This window comes from Tasmannia lanceolata, unplaced genomic scaffold, assembly GCF_043159265.1.
Source record: "Tasmannia lanceolata isolate RefF3 unplaced genomic scaffold, GAP_Taslan_0.1 ptg000003l, whole genome shotgun sequence".
NCBI classification, from domain to species: domain Eukaryota; kingdom Viridiplantae; phylum Streptophyta; class Magnoliopsida; order Canellales; family Winteraceae; genus Tasmannia; species Tasmannia lanceolata.
The window spans coordinates 56053659-56070008 of NW_027518680.1; the positions used below are offsets into that span (position 1 = coordinate 56053659).

General features: G+C 40.8%; 2 protein-coding genes across 2 annotated transcripts; both read right to left on the reverse strand.

Moving 5' to 3' along the window:
• Positions 1 to 5471: 5471 nt before the first annotated feature.
• Positions 5472 to 8432, reverse strand: LOC143856217 (putative receptor protein kinase ZmPK1). The gene has a single exon (XM_077366366.1). The coding sequence runs from the start codon at positions 8267 to 8269 to the stop codon at positions 5774 to 5776; it is 2496 nt and encodes an 831-aa protein (XP_077222481.1). The 5' UTR covers positions 8270 to 8432; the 3' UTR covers positions 5472 to 5773.
• Positions 8433 to 12916: 4484 nt separating this feature from the next.
• LOC143869955 (secreted RxLR effector protein 161-like) lies at positions 12917 to 13447 on the reverse strand. Its single transcript, XM_077376495.1, has one exon. It carries the CDS (start codon positions 13445 to 13447, stop codon positions 12917 to 12919), a length of 531 nt encoding a protein of 176 aa, XP_077232610.1.
• Positions 13448 to 16350: the final 2903 nt, after the last annotated feature.

Genomic DNA, 16350 nt, shown 5'->3' on the forward strand with positions numbered 1-16350 from the left:
GCTTCATGAGAAGGTAATAAATTATGGGCAATGATAAATTCGCATCTAATTCGCACCCCTTTGATGTGAATTATGTGAGCGACATTAATAGGGGTGAAACTTGGGTCGGGCTCAACCTGAACCGGACGGATTGAATCCAATTTTGGCTTGGGTTGGATTAGGTTAAGGTTGGACAAAGCCAACCCGATTTAATTCTAGGTTGGGTTAGGGTTGAGGCCTTGGCAACCCGACCGACCCGGACCTACCACTAATTTTTCTCATTATTTTCTAGAATTATACTCTTTATTCTTGTATTTTTCTATTTGGCCCTAGATGAACCCAAACCCCACCCGACTCAACCTGAACCCAACCGTCCCGATTTGGAGGCGAGTTGGATTAGGGTTGACCATCCTCAACCCGAGGCTCGAGTTGGGTCGGGTTAGGGTTGAGTGAATGCTATCTTGGATTGGGTTAGGGTTGGCCTCAACCCGACCCAACCCACCCGAGTTGCACCCGTAGATGTTAATGTCTTTTTTAACACTTATAGGGGTGCGAATTATCCTACAGAGGGAGTATCAGTGACGTGTCGATTTCTTATTGGAGAGAATATGACACTTTACAGCTAGATTACCGGCGAGCCTTTCCGTAGGCGCTCAAAACGGCGCCATTTGCACGACTGAGGGTCGACTGGACACGTGTCGGTATGAGGACATGAGAATTATGAAGCTTTTTCAGCTTCGTCACCTCGACGGGACTGTTGTACGAGATACGAGATATGACTAAATCGCTTCAAAGTACGAAAATACCCTTGTAACGTGTCCACCGCTCGTAATCTCACTATTTTGGGCCCACCCATGCCACTTGTACGTGATGGATCCATTGTTCCCAACCACAACCACATGTCATCCGCCCAAAATACTGTCGTGAACACCTTGATGATTCTTGGCCTCGTTGAGGATTCCGCCCAGAAAATCTAAATTGTCGCACCCCAGTAGGATAATTCGCACCCTTGTAATCGTGAACCGTAGGGAAAAAAAGGGATATGATATCCTTCCCCTTTACTGTTTCTGTGAGAATGGTTCACTGCTTGAGGATAAATTCACCCCCTTTAATGTTTTTCTTTGCCTTTAAAACTTAACGAATAGTGTTAACCGGAGGATTTTATCTCCACACACCTCCTGTGAAGGGGAGCGAATTATCCTACAGGGGGTGCGCATTTATAATCAATCCGAGGATAGCATTCCCTCAAGCCTAACCCCACGCAACCCAAGCCTCAACCAGGGTCAAGGATGGTCACCCTTAACTCAACCTGCCTCTAAATCTTTCAAACCTAATATAACCCGTCTAACTTTCTTTTTCCAAATCGAGTCGGGTTGGGATCAAGTTAGCCTAGGGCCAAACAAAAAAAAAAAAAAAAAACGTAACTCCAATCTTGGCATCTTTTTGTATTTTTGGAAAGCACCACCTGTAGTTGGCAATTTTGTAACTCTGAGTATTTGTTGATAACAGAAAACTTCCTCTTTTCTTTCTTCACAATTTCAGCAACTTGGTACTCCCTTTTGGTAATTTTGAGCAACTTTTGTTGACTTTTCTTCCTCCTCTTACGTAAGAATGAGTTTTGGCAACTTTCTTTCTTCCTTTGTGGGTCCCACCTATATTATAATGGAATCAAGTAAATTAGTAACCACATGTTTATAAAACAAGTATGCATATAATGACAAAAAAATAAATGAGAGAATAGCAAGTGGGTCCCACACGTATTGTTTCTATATATCAACTCTTTCTAAAATCAGTAAGTGGGTGCAAAATGTTGGCAAGATACCACTTCTCATAGTCGGTGCAAAACTTTCCAAAACCCCTTGTCGGTCTCACATAATTGCATGTATATGCATCATGGACGGTTTTAGGAAGATTGTAAAAACAGTAGTCTTGCTTTCTTTTTAATCGTTGGATGGCAACAATTACAATTGCTCAAAAATATATTCATACGGTAGCTGCTGCCATGTTGGGGAATTTAAGAAGTAGTTGTTTCTACCTTTGGTAAGGACACTTCTTGATAGGAATAGTAATGGGAATTGGGAATGGAAAGGTTCACTACATTGTATTGTATTTGAGAAGGCAACTACTAATTTTAAATTAACCTTACATGAGCTCCCTTGTTTTGACCGACACCATCTACTTATGCACATTGGCGGGCCCACTTTTGTTTGCCACGTCTCCAAGTTATGCAATTCCTCTACTAAAGTCAAAGTAGAATGATCTAAACCACTCATTTGCAGGGCCATGCCTAAACTCACTGTAATAAATGAGGTGGAGAAAGGTGAGAGAGAGGATGGGTTACATGTGTCCTCATGACCTCATGGCTTTAAGATTTAAAATAGAGAGCCCCAAACAAATTATTATGGGTGGGTCCCCTCAATGATGACCGATGGATTTTCCACCCTTCTCTATAGAGAACCCTCAAATGGGTCCCACTTGTTGAACATATGTTGATCAGCACAGGAATAAGCTCCATCTGAAAATCACCTCCTTGGAACAATCCAGACCATCCATTTGTTAACTCACTATGTAAATTTAGTGCACCCATAACCCATTCCAATAATATAATCTGGTCCATCCAAATTGTGGATCTTGAGATGACTTAGTCGAGGCCCCGATCATTTCCATTGGCTGATTTGAACCAACCAATTGATGGGCAAAATTGTGGATTGGTCATAGTCCCTAAATCATTTTCATGGGCTGATCTTAACCATCCGTTAGATTGGGCCACAATATAAATGAGCCACCCCAAATTATTTCTATGTGGTGATCTGAACCATTCAGATGGTAGGCTGCAATCTAAATTGGATTGTCCCTCTAATCTATTCCCCATAAATTGATCCGAGCCGTACAAATGATGATCCACAGTTGTATTTGACTCATAGTTGTTCTCACTTCAATTTTCCTTTGAAATGTCATCTTTTTAGCTCCATTTTCTATGAAAATCCAAAAATAACCCTGAAACACCAAAAAAATGAGAAAATACCTTAGTAGCACTACTTTAAATGACAAAATATGCATGTTTTCTATCACTGCCATTCACACATAAATGTGTTCATCACCCCCCCTCTTGGGTTGCCCTATTGGGATTTCAGTGCACTACCTCGACCAATCTCGGATCATAACCCTGTGATGATATTAATGTCTAACTTTAGTGGGGGCCCAAGACCATTTAGGTTTGACATGGGATTGTGAAATGTGGAGGAACTCAACTCAAATATTCAAGGATGGTGGAATGCAGAGTCGGTTGAGGAAAGCTCTAAAACTCAAGATTAAAGACTGGGCGAGACAAGCAAAACTGGCGAACGAATTCAGAAAGGAGGAGGTGTTGTCGAGTTTGGGCCGGCTGGAAAATAGAGAATCTGAGTCCGAAAACAATTTGGGGGAGGCGGATCTGCAACTAAGGGATGAGCTGCTCGTGGAGTATGAGGACATTATACGGAAAGAGGAGATTAGTTGGCGACAAAAATCCCGTATTACATGGCTAAAGGAGGGGGACATGAATACCAGGTTTTTCCATCGAATGGCATCTTCTCGAAGGTGTGTCAATGTGATTAATAGTCTTCTGGTGGACTGGAGGCTAATGGAAGAAAGGGAAGAGATCCGCAATCACATTGTCAGTTACTATCAGAATCTATATTCCTCACAATACAATTGGCGCCCAAAACTTCATGGTCTGAACTTTAAAAGCATACCTGAGAATCAGACAAAATGGCTTGAGAGATCGTTTACCTTGGAGGAGATTGAAGTAGCTCTCAAATCCCTACCGAAAGATAAGGCTCCGGGACCAGACGGCTTTCCAATGGCATTTTACGAACAACACTGGGAGATTCTCAGAGCTGATATTTTCGCGTTCTTTCTCGAGTTCCATGACAAGGGCATCCTTAGTAAAGCCACTAACACAACCTTCATCACTTTGATCCCCAAAGTTAGTGGTGTGGTTGATATTAAAGATTTCAGGCCGATTAGCCTCGTCCATGGTGTTTACAAATTATTATCAAAAGTTCTGGCCGGTAGACTCAAAGCGGTGATGCGCAAGATAATATCCAAATTTCAGGAGGCCTTCGTCAATAATAGACAAATCCTTGATGGGGTTCTGATAGCTAATGAATTCCTTGATTCGGTCAAGTGTGATGGGGGCAGTGGTATCATTATAAAGGTGGATATCGAAAAGGCATATGACCACTCTGATTGGCATGTCCTTGATTACATAATGGATTGCATGGGTTCTGGAATTAAATGGAGAGGGTGGATGATGGCTTGCGTCTCCTCGGCTTCTTTGTCCATCCTCACCAACAGGACTCCTGAAGTTTTTTTTTTTATCCACTCGCGGAATTCGTCAAGGTGATCCCCTATCTCCGTACTTGATCCCCTATCTCCGTACTTATTCGTCATGGTTGCGGAAGCCTTAAGCAGTTTGTTTAGCAAGGCAGAGGAATTGGGATACATCGAGGGGCTCAAAGTTGTCTGAAGATTCCACGGCGGTCACTCTCTTTTGATTTAATAAAATACCGTTAATTTTCAAAAAAAAGAAAGAACAATGATAACTCAGGAGACACAGAGAACTCCCATGTGAAATACGGTAGTTTAGAGGCTGGGCTTCGGATCTTTAGACAGATGTGTAAAAGGGATGTTGTTTAGTTGAATTTCATGATTGCAGGATATGGGAATCATGGCTTTGGTGCTGACAAAATTTGGGAATTTGAAGTGATGATTGACGCTGTGATTTCACCAAATCGGATGCGGAAGAGACTTTTTGAACCTATGGTTAGCAAATACGGCATTATTTGTCATGCTGAACACTATGCTTGTATAGTTGATCTTTTAGGCTGTGCTAGGCAATTAGATGAACTGACTAAGAACATAGAGATAATGGGAATTGCCTCCACCACTTCAGGGATGGAGGGTGGGTTAACGTGTTGATTAGGGGTGACATCACTAATTGTCTGTGTGGCCATGTTTGAGATAATGGCAATTGCCATCACTTCAGGGATGGGGTGTGGGTTCACATGTTGATTGGTGGTGACATCACTAATTGTCTGTAAGGCCATGTTTGAAAACCATGATTTTTTTTCATAGAATATTAGCTTACCAAGCGTTAAGAGAAGGATACGGAGAGTGGGAGAGGGAGAGAATTGAGAGGGCATGAGTGAAGAGTGTAAAGGAATGTAAAACTCTATTTTCAGTAGAGCTAATCTTTTTGCCTATTTTTCAGCCACTTCTCATAGTCTCATGCCCTCTCAATTCTCTTCGTCTCCCACCATTTGATAAACCAACATTCCATTGAGAAAAACTTCCATGGCGGCCAAACATGGCCTAAAAGAATCATACTTGATCATCTTGGTCATGAAAGCATTCACTACCACTTGGTTAAACAAACTTCTCCGATTGAAAATTCTTTTCAGAACATTGAGATGTTAAGCAGGTGTATAGTATTCTCTATACCAACTTCAAATAGAAGTTCACAGTTAAAATTCAAAGACCAGGAAGTGGTGACTCAGCAGTTGCTTGCAAAAACTACATGGGCTATACACTGGAAGAACATACAGAGTACATAAGGTAGATCATTAGTTGGGTAGGGAGAAATGTTTCTAACATGCATTCGTATGGAATGGAAAGCAACTAGCATATGTGTGTGGTTTAACTCTGACCTACTTGTAATAAAAATTATCTACAAGACTTCAAAAAAAGAGAGCTTCTGGCTTGCTACATGATAATCATATGGTGTATGGAGCGATTGCCTGTCAAATACAGTTTATGGAGAATGGAATTCGCTCTTCAGGAATGCGGTTTCTTGGTTTGGTTCATGCTCAATACTATCAGAATATGGACTTGTAGTATTTTGTATCTCTCCAAACAGGAGTCCTTCCTCTTCACAAGCTAGGAGAGTTTGGACTATCATTTCCATGTTTGGTCTTTTGTTTCTCTCGTCCTCCACACAGGCTATGCCTATCTCTACAATTCTCAGTGCCTGCTTCCGGTTGAACTGCCCATTCAATCTGAAGTCAACAAAACCATCAAGCCATGACTCTTCTCCACTCATTAGCTTTTCCTTTGCCATCCTAGCAAATCTTCTCAACTCCACCTCCTCGTCCCCATCCACCAACAAATTCGAAAACCTACTCCCCTTCACAATCTCTAAAACTACAACCCCATAGCTGTAAACATCAACCATGGCACTGATAGGAAGATTCAAAGCCCATTCTGGAGCCATATAACCTTTTGTTCCTCGGATGCGTGAAAAATTAGCGCCAGACCCACCTCTCTGAGACAATTTTGCCAGTCCAAAATCTGCGATCTTTGCCTCAAAATCACCATCAAGAAGTATATTTTCAGGCTTCACATCACAGTGAATAACCCACTCAAGACACTCATGGTGAAGATAGGCCAACCCCTTTGCTGCCCCTATCGCAATTTTGAATCTCTGGTTCCATCCGAGTAAACTAGCGGGACCATTTATGCTGTTACCATCAATGAAGAGATACTTGTCCAACGACCCGTTTTCCACATACTCGTAGACCAGGAGCCTGTGCAAGCTCTCCGAACAATACCCCCACATTCTCACTAAATTCATATGGTTAATTTTCCCTATCGTGCTCACCTCTGCCCAGAACTCTTCTTCTCCTTGAATCACATCACCCAATTTCTTCACAGCCACCACTCTATTATCAGCCAAAATTCCCTTATAAACAGCCCCAGAACCTCCTCTCCCTAGCTCTTCCTTAAACTTCTTAGTTGCTTTTTTCAGCTCTGTGTATGTAAACCTCCTGAATTGATTGGATATTGCTCTGTATCCTTCCTCCACCAAGATTGGCATCTCATGCTTTCTGAATAGGTACCACCAACCAGACGCAATAAAGAGAATCTCAATTAGCCCGGCCGCAGAAGCAAACCAATACAGATGAACATAAGTAGGTCGACTATTAAACATATTGGAATAGTCTACCATAACTTCAGCTTGACTAGATTTGCAGATGAGCCCAGACACTTGGAATATGGCGTAATCTGAGGTTTCTACATTTTTGGGCATTTTTATATATGTGCTGCCGGGGAAGTTTGGAGATCTGTAACCATTAAACAACGCAGTTTTGGGGTAACAGACACCTGTGCCTGTTAATCTATACCCAAAAGCTTCACAAGAGCAATCCTCTAAGCATATCTTCCTGCAAGTTTCAAATGATATTTGGTCAGTGTAATTGAGATCAAAACCATAGAAATCTGTTTGTGGAAGCTTTATGAAATTTAGCAGCTGAGTGTTGCAGGTTTGGTTGAACTTCGGTACGCATCCTTGTGTCCAATCACTTGGGTCTTTCCTTTCATATCCTGGAGGACATGAACACTTCGGTGTTGGTGTATAAACACAAATCCCATTTCTTCCACACTGCCCATGTACTTTACACTGCTCTGCTAGAGCAGCCCATGAAATACCCCATAATCCAGACGACTCGTTCAAGCTATACAGTCGAAGATTACCATCATAATCCAAAGTCAATCTCCTTTTTATCCCAAAACCCATATCAGAAGCGTTAAACTCCAGTTTATCACTAGACTGAAACCTACCCATTTCATCAAGCACACCGTATCTGCTACTGTTATACTTTGTTCTACCATTTCCCGATTCATTATTATCAGGATCAGGCCAATACAGGCTACTTATTACAGGCCCATCATACATTAGTTTCAAGACATTATCACTATCAAAGTTGAAATGATAATATCCTGAAGAAAGAACTCCTCTCTCTTTTGCAGAGATCAGTGATTTACCTTTGGTAATGGGTTGTGATGGGAGAAAAGTGTCTGTGGGATAATCAAAGCTCTGCCATAGAATGTTTTCCTGTGGATCTTTTATAACAAGATTTCCGCTGTTCAGAATCTCCAGTCTTTCGACGTTGGTTCCACTAGTTTTCGTGTTCCAAATGGTCGAGCCATCGACATCAGTTAGCACCATGTTGCCATCTCGGAGCAATGAAATTCTCGAGTTTTGCCCGTTGACGGGCCGGTCTCTGTTTGCCGTCCAGATGATAGTTCTATTGGATGAGTTTGTAAACCAAATTGAGAAACAGTAGGCATTTATGCCTACACTGTAAAACCCACATGTGAATGATCTATCTGAAGAGATTAGTACTTGTGACTCTTCAACTAAGAGGGAAGATCCTCTGTTCAAAGAGGACAGAACAAAATAGAGAGGGGATAGGAAGAAGGAAAGAATAAGAGAGGGAACTATTGAAGAGGCAGGTGTTGGGTTTCTCATGTTTGCCAATTCAAAGAAGTTTGGAGTCTGAAAGTCTGAGAAACAGCAATTTACTACCTGCTTTATAGAATCAATAGACGAAACTGATGGTGCTTGGCTAGAGTACTAAATTACTTGCTCTGCAGGGAATCCATTGCTTAGGTCAGGTGATTGGTAAGCCGATTACTAAGAGCTATAGTTTATAGTTCTAGACACACGGAGAATAGTAGACCATCAACCAGTCAAGCCGCTGGATAAGTTTATGAATTATGACGCACAAGGTCTCAATTGATGAACGTTTTACATTACGCCAGCGCTACCCTAATAATGTGATTTGACTTGAAAAGTGGGCAACTTTAACGCATTTTGACGTGCGCTCCCCTAACAATGTGATTTGACTTGACAAGCGGGCAACTTTAACGCTTTTCGACGTTCATGCGTGATGAGGGGAGTGAAAATATCATCGCTCTATTGCTTAGCATCGCGTTTGTATTTTGAAGGTTCAGGATGAAGGTTATTAATAGGGAGATTTTATATGGTGTATGCCCTTACAGTACCTTATTTTTCGAAAAGTTCTGTACGGAGTCTACGGACCACATCATAAGAGATCCAACACAATGTAAATAGGTTGTTCGCCAAAACTCATTTCCATAGGATGATCCCAACCCTCCGACCTATAAAGAACTGCATATTATGGAAACCTCTACAGATCGGAGGTCTAGGATCAGAATGGTTTTTGGCGAACAACCTATTTACGTTTTGTTCCATCTTATGGACGGTTTGGATCATCCTATGATGTGTTCCGTACACTACTTTTTGGAAAATAAAGGACTATAAGAGGTTACAAGGTGTAAAATCTCCTTAATAGGCACTACAAAGACCCCTGAATGAAGAATGAAGGATCCCAACTTGAAGAAAATTGTTTCGTGTTCCCATTGGAAGAAGAAGAGGTGATGGAACCTAGCTGGGAGTTTAATTTCTACCTAACCTTCTTAATATCGGACTCACAAATTTAATAGATAACTCCCTCCTTATCAACAATTTCAAGGACGTAATGGTTTAGCCTTTCTTCCGGTCAACAATTAGCATAACGACGCAATCGCGTATTACAAAGACCCCGATTGAAGACTGATGGATCCCACGTTGATTGAAAGTTGTTTCTTTGTTCACATTGCTAGAAGGCAATGATGGAACCTATCCGGGTGTTAAATTTATACCTCTATTAAACCCACCAATTTTAAATTAAGTCTCTGCCTTTGAGCAATTTCAAAGACGTACGGGCTTTGTCGGTTTTTATGCTTTGTTTCTGTGGAAATATATACACCGAGAAGAAGACTTACATGGCCTTTGTCGTCCGGGTACCTCACTCATAAATATCTTGGTGATATCATCTCCGGTTGACGCGATAGTTCGTCTCTTCTCCGTTTTGCATCGGTGGGAGTAATGTGACCCATCCAATTTCCTATTGACTATGCCGGCTTGGGCCCTTGGAATGCGATTTGCTTTATTTGAGCAGACAAGATCATCACTTCTTTAATTCCTGACATCGACTGATATCTAGGATTAAACTAAAGGGTTTTCACACAGCACCTTAGAGAGCTATTATGTATAATTGATTAAGAAACTGTGTTATATTTCTGAAATTACTCGTGAATGGTGTCGTTAGTTAAAAAGAACAAAATGACATCTTTTTTTTTGAAAAGGAACAAAATGACATCTTCCCTCTTCTTCTTTTTTAATTTTTCATGAATTTTCATCTCCATCACCACTGAGGACCATCACTACTGTTGGGGTGAAATCTGGCCCTATCACGTACTAACATGTGGCTTTGGGGCCCCAAGCATCCCTTGTCGAATGCTGCCATGCAGTGTGATAGAACTAATCCTTTGCTCCATGCCCCAGCCAACACAACATGCCAGCAAGCATGACACACTAAAACCCACGTGCTGCCATATGGCTCCCAATGAGTTACCTCCGCTTGTTCTGCACTCTAAATGTTTAGGGAAAATTTTATATCACATACTCTATCCGCACTCAAGGGTTTTGTGAAAATATCTGCAAGCTGATCCTCCGTATTCATATATTATAATGAAACGTTCCTCTAGAGGGCATGGATAAGTATAAAGGCCAACGGCGCTAGGATAAGTATCATCTGTGTCACGCCCCAAACCCCACTCTGGGCGTAGGACAGTTATTTCAAAGGTTCAAAAGTAACGTTAGGTGAAACAAAATAGTATGCTAAACTCAAAGTTAATTCAGAGGTTCTGATTTCCAAAGTCCGTAATGAAACCAAATGAAGAGTTTACAAATACCCAAAGTAGTACGTTATTATGTACCTCAAAGATGTCCGATTCCTTTCTTAATTCTGATTATGATTCAATATCCTGATCTGAACAGAACATAGGTAACAAATAAGGGCCCAAAAAGGTAACCCAGAAGCCAAAGGATCGAAATCCAGAACTCAAAACATATTCCCAACTTCAGATTGATTTCAAACATCAAAGGCGCTCCAGTCGACTGGTCCTTCACTACTGTTTTGATCTCAAAACACAGTTTTGGCGCGCCGGTCGACTAGTCCGACCAGTCGATTGCCCGTCCACTACTGTTTCAAATTTTAAAACACAGTTCTGGGGTACCAGTCGACTACCCCTCAACTACTGTTTTGGTGTAAAACACAGTTTTTGGACGAGCCAGTCGACTGGTCGAACCAGTCGACTGCCCTGGGTAAAACTGGTTTTACTCGATTCGCACAAACTTTGACTCATCGTATCTTTTTCGTTCGGACTCCAAATTGCTCAAGGTCGGATCCGATGGACTCGTATCGATGAGAGGAATCCATTAAATCCGATTTCACGTTCCGAATTTGAACATACGATTTGAGAAAAATCACTAAAGATTATACGTCGAATCTCCAAAACTCTAATTTTTTACTTCGGATTCTTATCAATCGATTTTGAGTTCGTTGGAGCCGTAAAATAATATTAGGTTTAAGAACTCAAGATCAATCCAAAGATTTCTTATTTCTAATCCATATTAATCACAATTCTTCTTTCTTTTTACTTATCAAACCCTTGTTTTAGGGTTTCTAATATTCCAAATCGTTCATAGTTCATAAATCTTACCTTGGTTCGCAGCTTCGACTTCAAAATCACGATCTCCTCGGTCTTCTTCTTCTCTTTCTCTGATTTCTGTCTCTAAGGCTGAAAAAAACGTTTAGGGTTTGTTTAGCCGTGCAACGATATATTTATAGGCTTTCTTAAGAAGCCCTAATCTTAATCAAATACAAACGGACAAAAACGGCCCTTTTATTCAAGGGGGACAAAAATTTAAGTGGGGGTATTTTTGGGTGTTTAATATCTACCAAAATGATCGGGGGGAAATCAGCACCTCCCATTGATGAATGACACATGGCACTTTATATGATTAGAAACCGAGTAAACGATCATATGAGAAAAGATCTTGAACGATCCTTCTTCACATCCAGGAACATCAATGTTTCCAGAAAGGAAACTGCCCCCAAGGAGGGATCCTTGAGGGAGGCGAAAAGTTTCTTCTTAATTGAAACTCCATTGAGGAAGTTGGTTTATGGAGGGAAACGTGGTACTTGTGTTAGACTTTATTGAACCAAATTAAAGCGGAACTTACCTCCGGCCCTGGCGATTAGGATCGAAGATCATAACTCCCTCGAACCTCTTCGAACCACGAACACGATCTCTGCTGAGCACACAAACAAGAGAAGAGAGATCTTCTAATCTTAAGAAGACCTTAAGGCTTGATCGATGGAATCGCAAGTACACTTCTTCTCTCAGATTAGAGACCCTCTCTTTAGATGGAACTTTAGCTATAAACGTATGAGTGTGCTACCATCAAGCAAAACCCATATTCATAGATATTGGATACACATTTTTCTGTATCCTACCACATGACTAACTCTTTGGTTTTTCAAAGTTTCAAAAGACTTGGGATTTATCTTAAAGACTCTATTGTAAACACAACTCTAGTGGATAAGTCCTCTAGAAGAATCCAAACGTTTTTCCCTTTGTGTGGGTCCCAATGTGGGCCACACCAATCAAATGCCAACATTCTCCCACTAGGTCCACATTGCTATATCCAAAAAGTAATTTAGCATCTTGAGAAAATTAAAATTTTTGAAAACTTTATGGCCATAGTTGGAAAAATATCAATCCCAAGTATCTTTAACTTTATCTTTATTGTACATCCTTATAGTATGTCTCAAATGTACAAATCATAGCTGCATACACCTCCAACCGAAAATATTACCTTCTATGTATAACATACTCTGATTCACACTAATGTACATTTTATGTGTGGTTTAAAACTTTATTGAATAGGCCCGCAAATGCCCATTCGGGTCAACTTTATCTGTCTTCATAGACAGTCCGTCTTATCAAACTTCAATGTGTATACACTTTATATAAGACAGAATATATGTAAAAACATATAAATAGAATCATCATCTTTATGTTGCAACTAAAAGTGACAAATGTAACTAAGAACCAAATACAATAAGACCCATACGATCCACATGTTCTTTATACAATTTGGGTGGAAGCCCCTTAGTTATGGGATCTGCTAACATCTGCATGGTAGAAATGTGCTTAATAGCCACTCGATGATTTACGAAATTTTCTCTAACCTTGACGTACTCTATGTCAATGTGCTTGTTCGACTACCACTCTTGTTGTTGTTAGAGAAAAACACCGCAGCAGAATTATCACAGTAAATAACTAATGGCTTGGAAATGGAATCCACAATCCTAAGCCCTGTGACAAAATTCTGCAACCATAACGCCTGCATTGTCGCCTCATAGCACGCAATGAACTCCGCCTCCATAGTTGAAGAAGCTATTAACCTTTGCTTTACATTTTTCCACGAAATGGCACCTCCAGGAAGTAGGAAGACATACCCTGATGTCGACTTCCTAGTATCAAGGCACCCGGCAAAATCCAAATTCGAATTTTCGATCACTTCCAAGCGATCTGATCGTCTGTATGTAAGCATGTAATCCTTCGTACCTTGAAGGTACCGTAGAACCTTCTTTGCAGCTGTCCAATGACCCATTCCTGGATTACTTTGGTATCTCCCTAACATCCCAACAACATATGCAATGTCTGGTCTAGTACAGACCTGTGCATACATTAAACTGCCAACCGCAGAAGCATAGGGAATATTCTTCATCTATTCTCTTTCCAAATCATTATTAGGGGATTGAGCCTCACTGAGTTTATCACCTTTAAGGATAGGTGCTATACTTGGTGAAACGTTATGCATCCTAAACCTTTCCAAAACTTTGTTAATGTAGGCCTTTTGAGATAGTCCCAAGATACCTTGAGATCTATTTCTTTGAATCTCAATGCCAATGACATATGAGGCTTCACCCATATCCTTCATATCAAATTTTTGAGTTAGGAACTGTTTCACCTCATTTAGCATTCCCAAATTATTAGTAACCAACAAAATATCATCTACATATAGGACTAGAAATATAAACTTACTCCCACTGACTTTAAGATATATGCATTGGTCCCCAATGTTCTCAGTGAATCTAAAAGAAGATATCACGTCATGAAACTTAAGGTACCACTGACTGGAGGCCTGCTTTAGTCCATATATAGATCTCTTTAGTTTGCAAACTTCATGACTACTACTTTCCAACGAAAAGCCTTCAGGTTGATTCATATATACCTCTTCCTCCAAACTACCATTGAGGAAAGCTATTTACAGATCCATTTGATGTAACTCTAAATCAAAATGAGCTACAAGGGCCATTATAATCCTTAATGAGTCATTTTTAGAAACTGGCGAAAAAGTCTCATGATAATCTATGCCCTCTTTTTGAGTGAATCCTTTAGCTACAAGTCTCGCTTTATATCTTTCGATATTGCCGGCAGAGTCTCTTTTAATCTTATAGACCCACTTACAACCAATGGTTTTAGCCCCTTTAGGCAATTCGACAAGATCCCATACTTGGTTCTTAGCCATAGACTCTAATTCATCCTTCATACCTTCATGCCATAAATTAGAATCCCTACCACTCATAGCTTGTGAAAACGTCAAAGGGTCTCCATCATTCGCACACTCTTGGTCAACTTCCTGAAGATACACAATATAATATGAAGATATAGCCGGTCTCCTCATTCTTGAAGATCTTCTTGGTGCCAATACATCCTCCATTATTTGTGACTTCTGGTTGGAATTTTTAATGACAACATCCTCTTGGGATGGCAAACTATCTATTGGTCCATCTTCCATAACCACATCATGTGGAGGATCATGAATTTTGATCAATTGATCTTGAGGTGCAAAAATAGAAACTGGAATTCGTACTTCCTCGAAAACTAAGTCTCGAGGTGCTTCGCTCCCACTGTTGTCACCGTCCTCAAGAAAGACAGCATTCCTCCCTTCAACGAATTTAGTTGTATGATTAGGAAAGTAAAACGTATAACCTTTATACCCTTCAGTGTAGCCAATAAAATAGTCACTAACGGTCTTTAGGTCCAATTTCCTCTCATGTGGATTAAATACTTTAACCTCCGCTGGACAACCCCATATTCTTAAGTGTTTTAAACTGGGTTTCCAACCAGTCCACAACTTGAATGGAGTTTTAGGAACTGCCTTACTAGGAACCCTATTTAAAACACTTCTCAAAAATGAATTTAACTCAAATTTAAACCCCAAACGACCGTTTCCACACGGCACCTGCCTTTTACAACAACCAAAAAGCTTGTTTGCACACGGCACTCACCTAAATTTAAATTTGAGTCAAACATGTGCAAAATTACGTACACCATTTCAAAAGGTGTAACTAGGTTTATTGAATTCTCCTCGTCGTGAGGAGTCCAACAGATCTGACCACGCGCGATTTGGGGTCCAAACAAAGAAGTTATCATCTTTCAAAGTTCCCAAAAACTCCCGAAAACCCTAGAAACCTGATTTTGGGCTCACCGAAATTACCCACACCACTCCAAAACATGAAGGTTCAAAGGATTCTCCTTGCCTCAAGGAGTCCAACGGATCTGACCATACGCAATTCGGAGTCCAAACGAAGGAGTTATAGCTTGCCGAAACTCTCGAAAATACCCAAAATACCCCAGCTGGCCTACAGGTGGCCCCCAAATCGAGGGTTGCGATTACCGAATCGAAGTTGCTATTCAAAATCGCAATTTGCGATTTGAAAATCGCACCTTACGATTTGGGATCCAAGTAAGTGTAAAAATCAGATTTTAATCAACTTAGATCAAATTTTAACTAGATCAGAAATAGATTTTCAGTAGAAAACCTCTGTTTCTCTGTTTTTCCGTTATTTTTTGAGAAAATACCGTCCGAAAACCCTAGTTTCTTTATCCGAGAGAGAGAGAGAGAGAGAGAGAGAGAGTAGAGAAATACCTAGGGAGCTCATACTGGGCGTTCGCATTTTACTGAATTTTCCGAGGACTTGGAGTAACACCACTCGATTAGTGCCTTTGTTCTGCCAAATTTTTCGGAGGACCCGAAGCTCCATCGTCTGATTAGCACCGTTGTTCTGCGGAATTTTCAGAGAACCTGAAGCTTCATCGCCCGATTAGTGCCGTTGTTGAAGCTCCATCATCCGATTACCGTCGTTGTTCTACCGAATTTTCGGAGAACCCGAAGCTCCATCGTCCGATTAACACCTTTGTTCTACCTAATCTTTCAGAGAACCTGAAGCTCCATCATCAGATTAGCACCGTTGTTCTGCCGAATTTATGGAGAACTCGAGGCTACACCATCAATCAGTGTCGTTACGCCACCGACTTTCCGAAAGACGTCCTCGCTCCATTGGTAAAATTACATTTATTTCCTAGATTTTCGTACTTGCATTATTAAACCTGGTATAGGGTAGTTATAAGGTCTAGAGTTGCTCTTGCCCCGGATCCTATAACGTAAATCCCGTACTTCTCTTTGTAAATAGGGCTACATTCCCTTTCCTTATCTCGCCACTCTGACTCTGGTCCTACCATAGACAAAAGAGATAGAGAAGAGAGTCCTCACGCTCCGACGGTGTTGGACAAACAAAGGGAACCGAAAGCGACCTTTCTTTCCTTTTTGTCTTTTCTTCCCTC

Coding starts and splice junctions, on each gene's coding strand:
- LOC143856217 (XM_077366366.1), bottom strand. CDS start 8,269: ATGAGAAACCCAACACCTGCCTCTTCAATAGTTCCCTCTCTTATTCTT.
- LOC143869955 (XM_077376495.1), bottom strand. CDS start 13,447: ATGAAGAATATTCCCTATGCTTCTGCGGTTGGCAGTTTAATGTATGCA.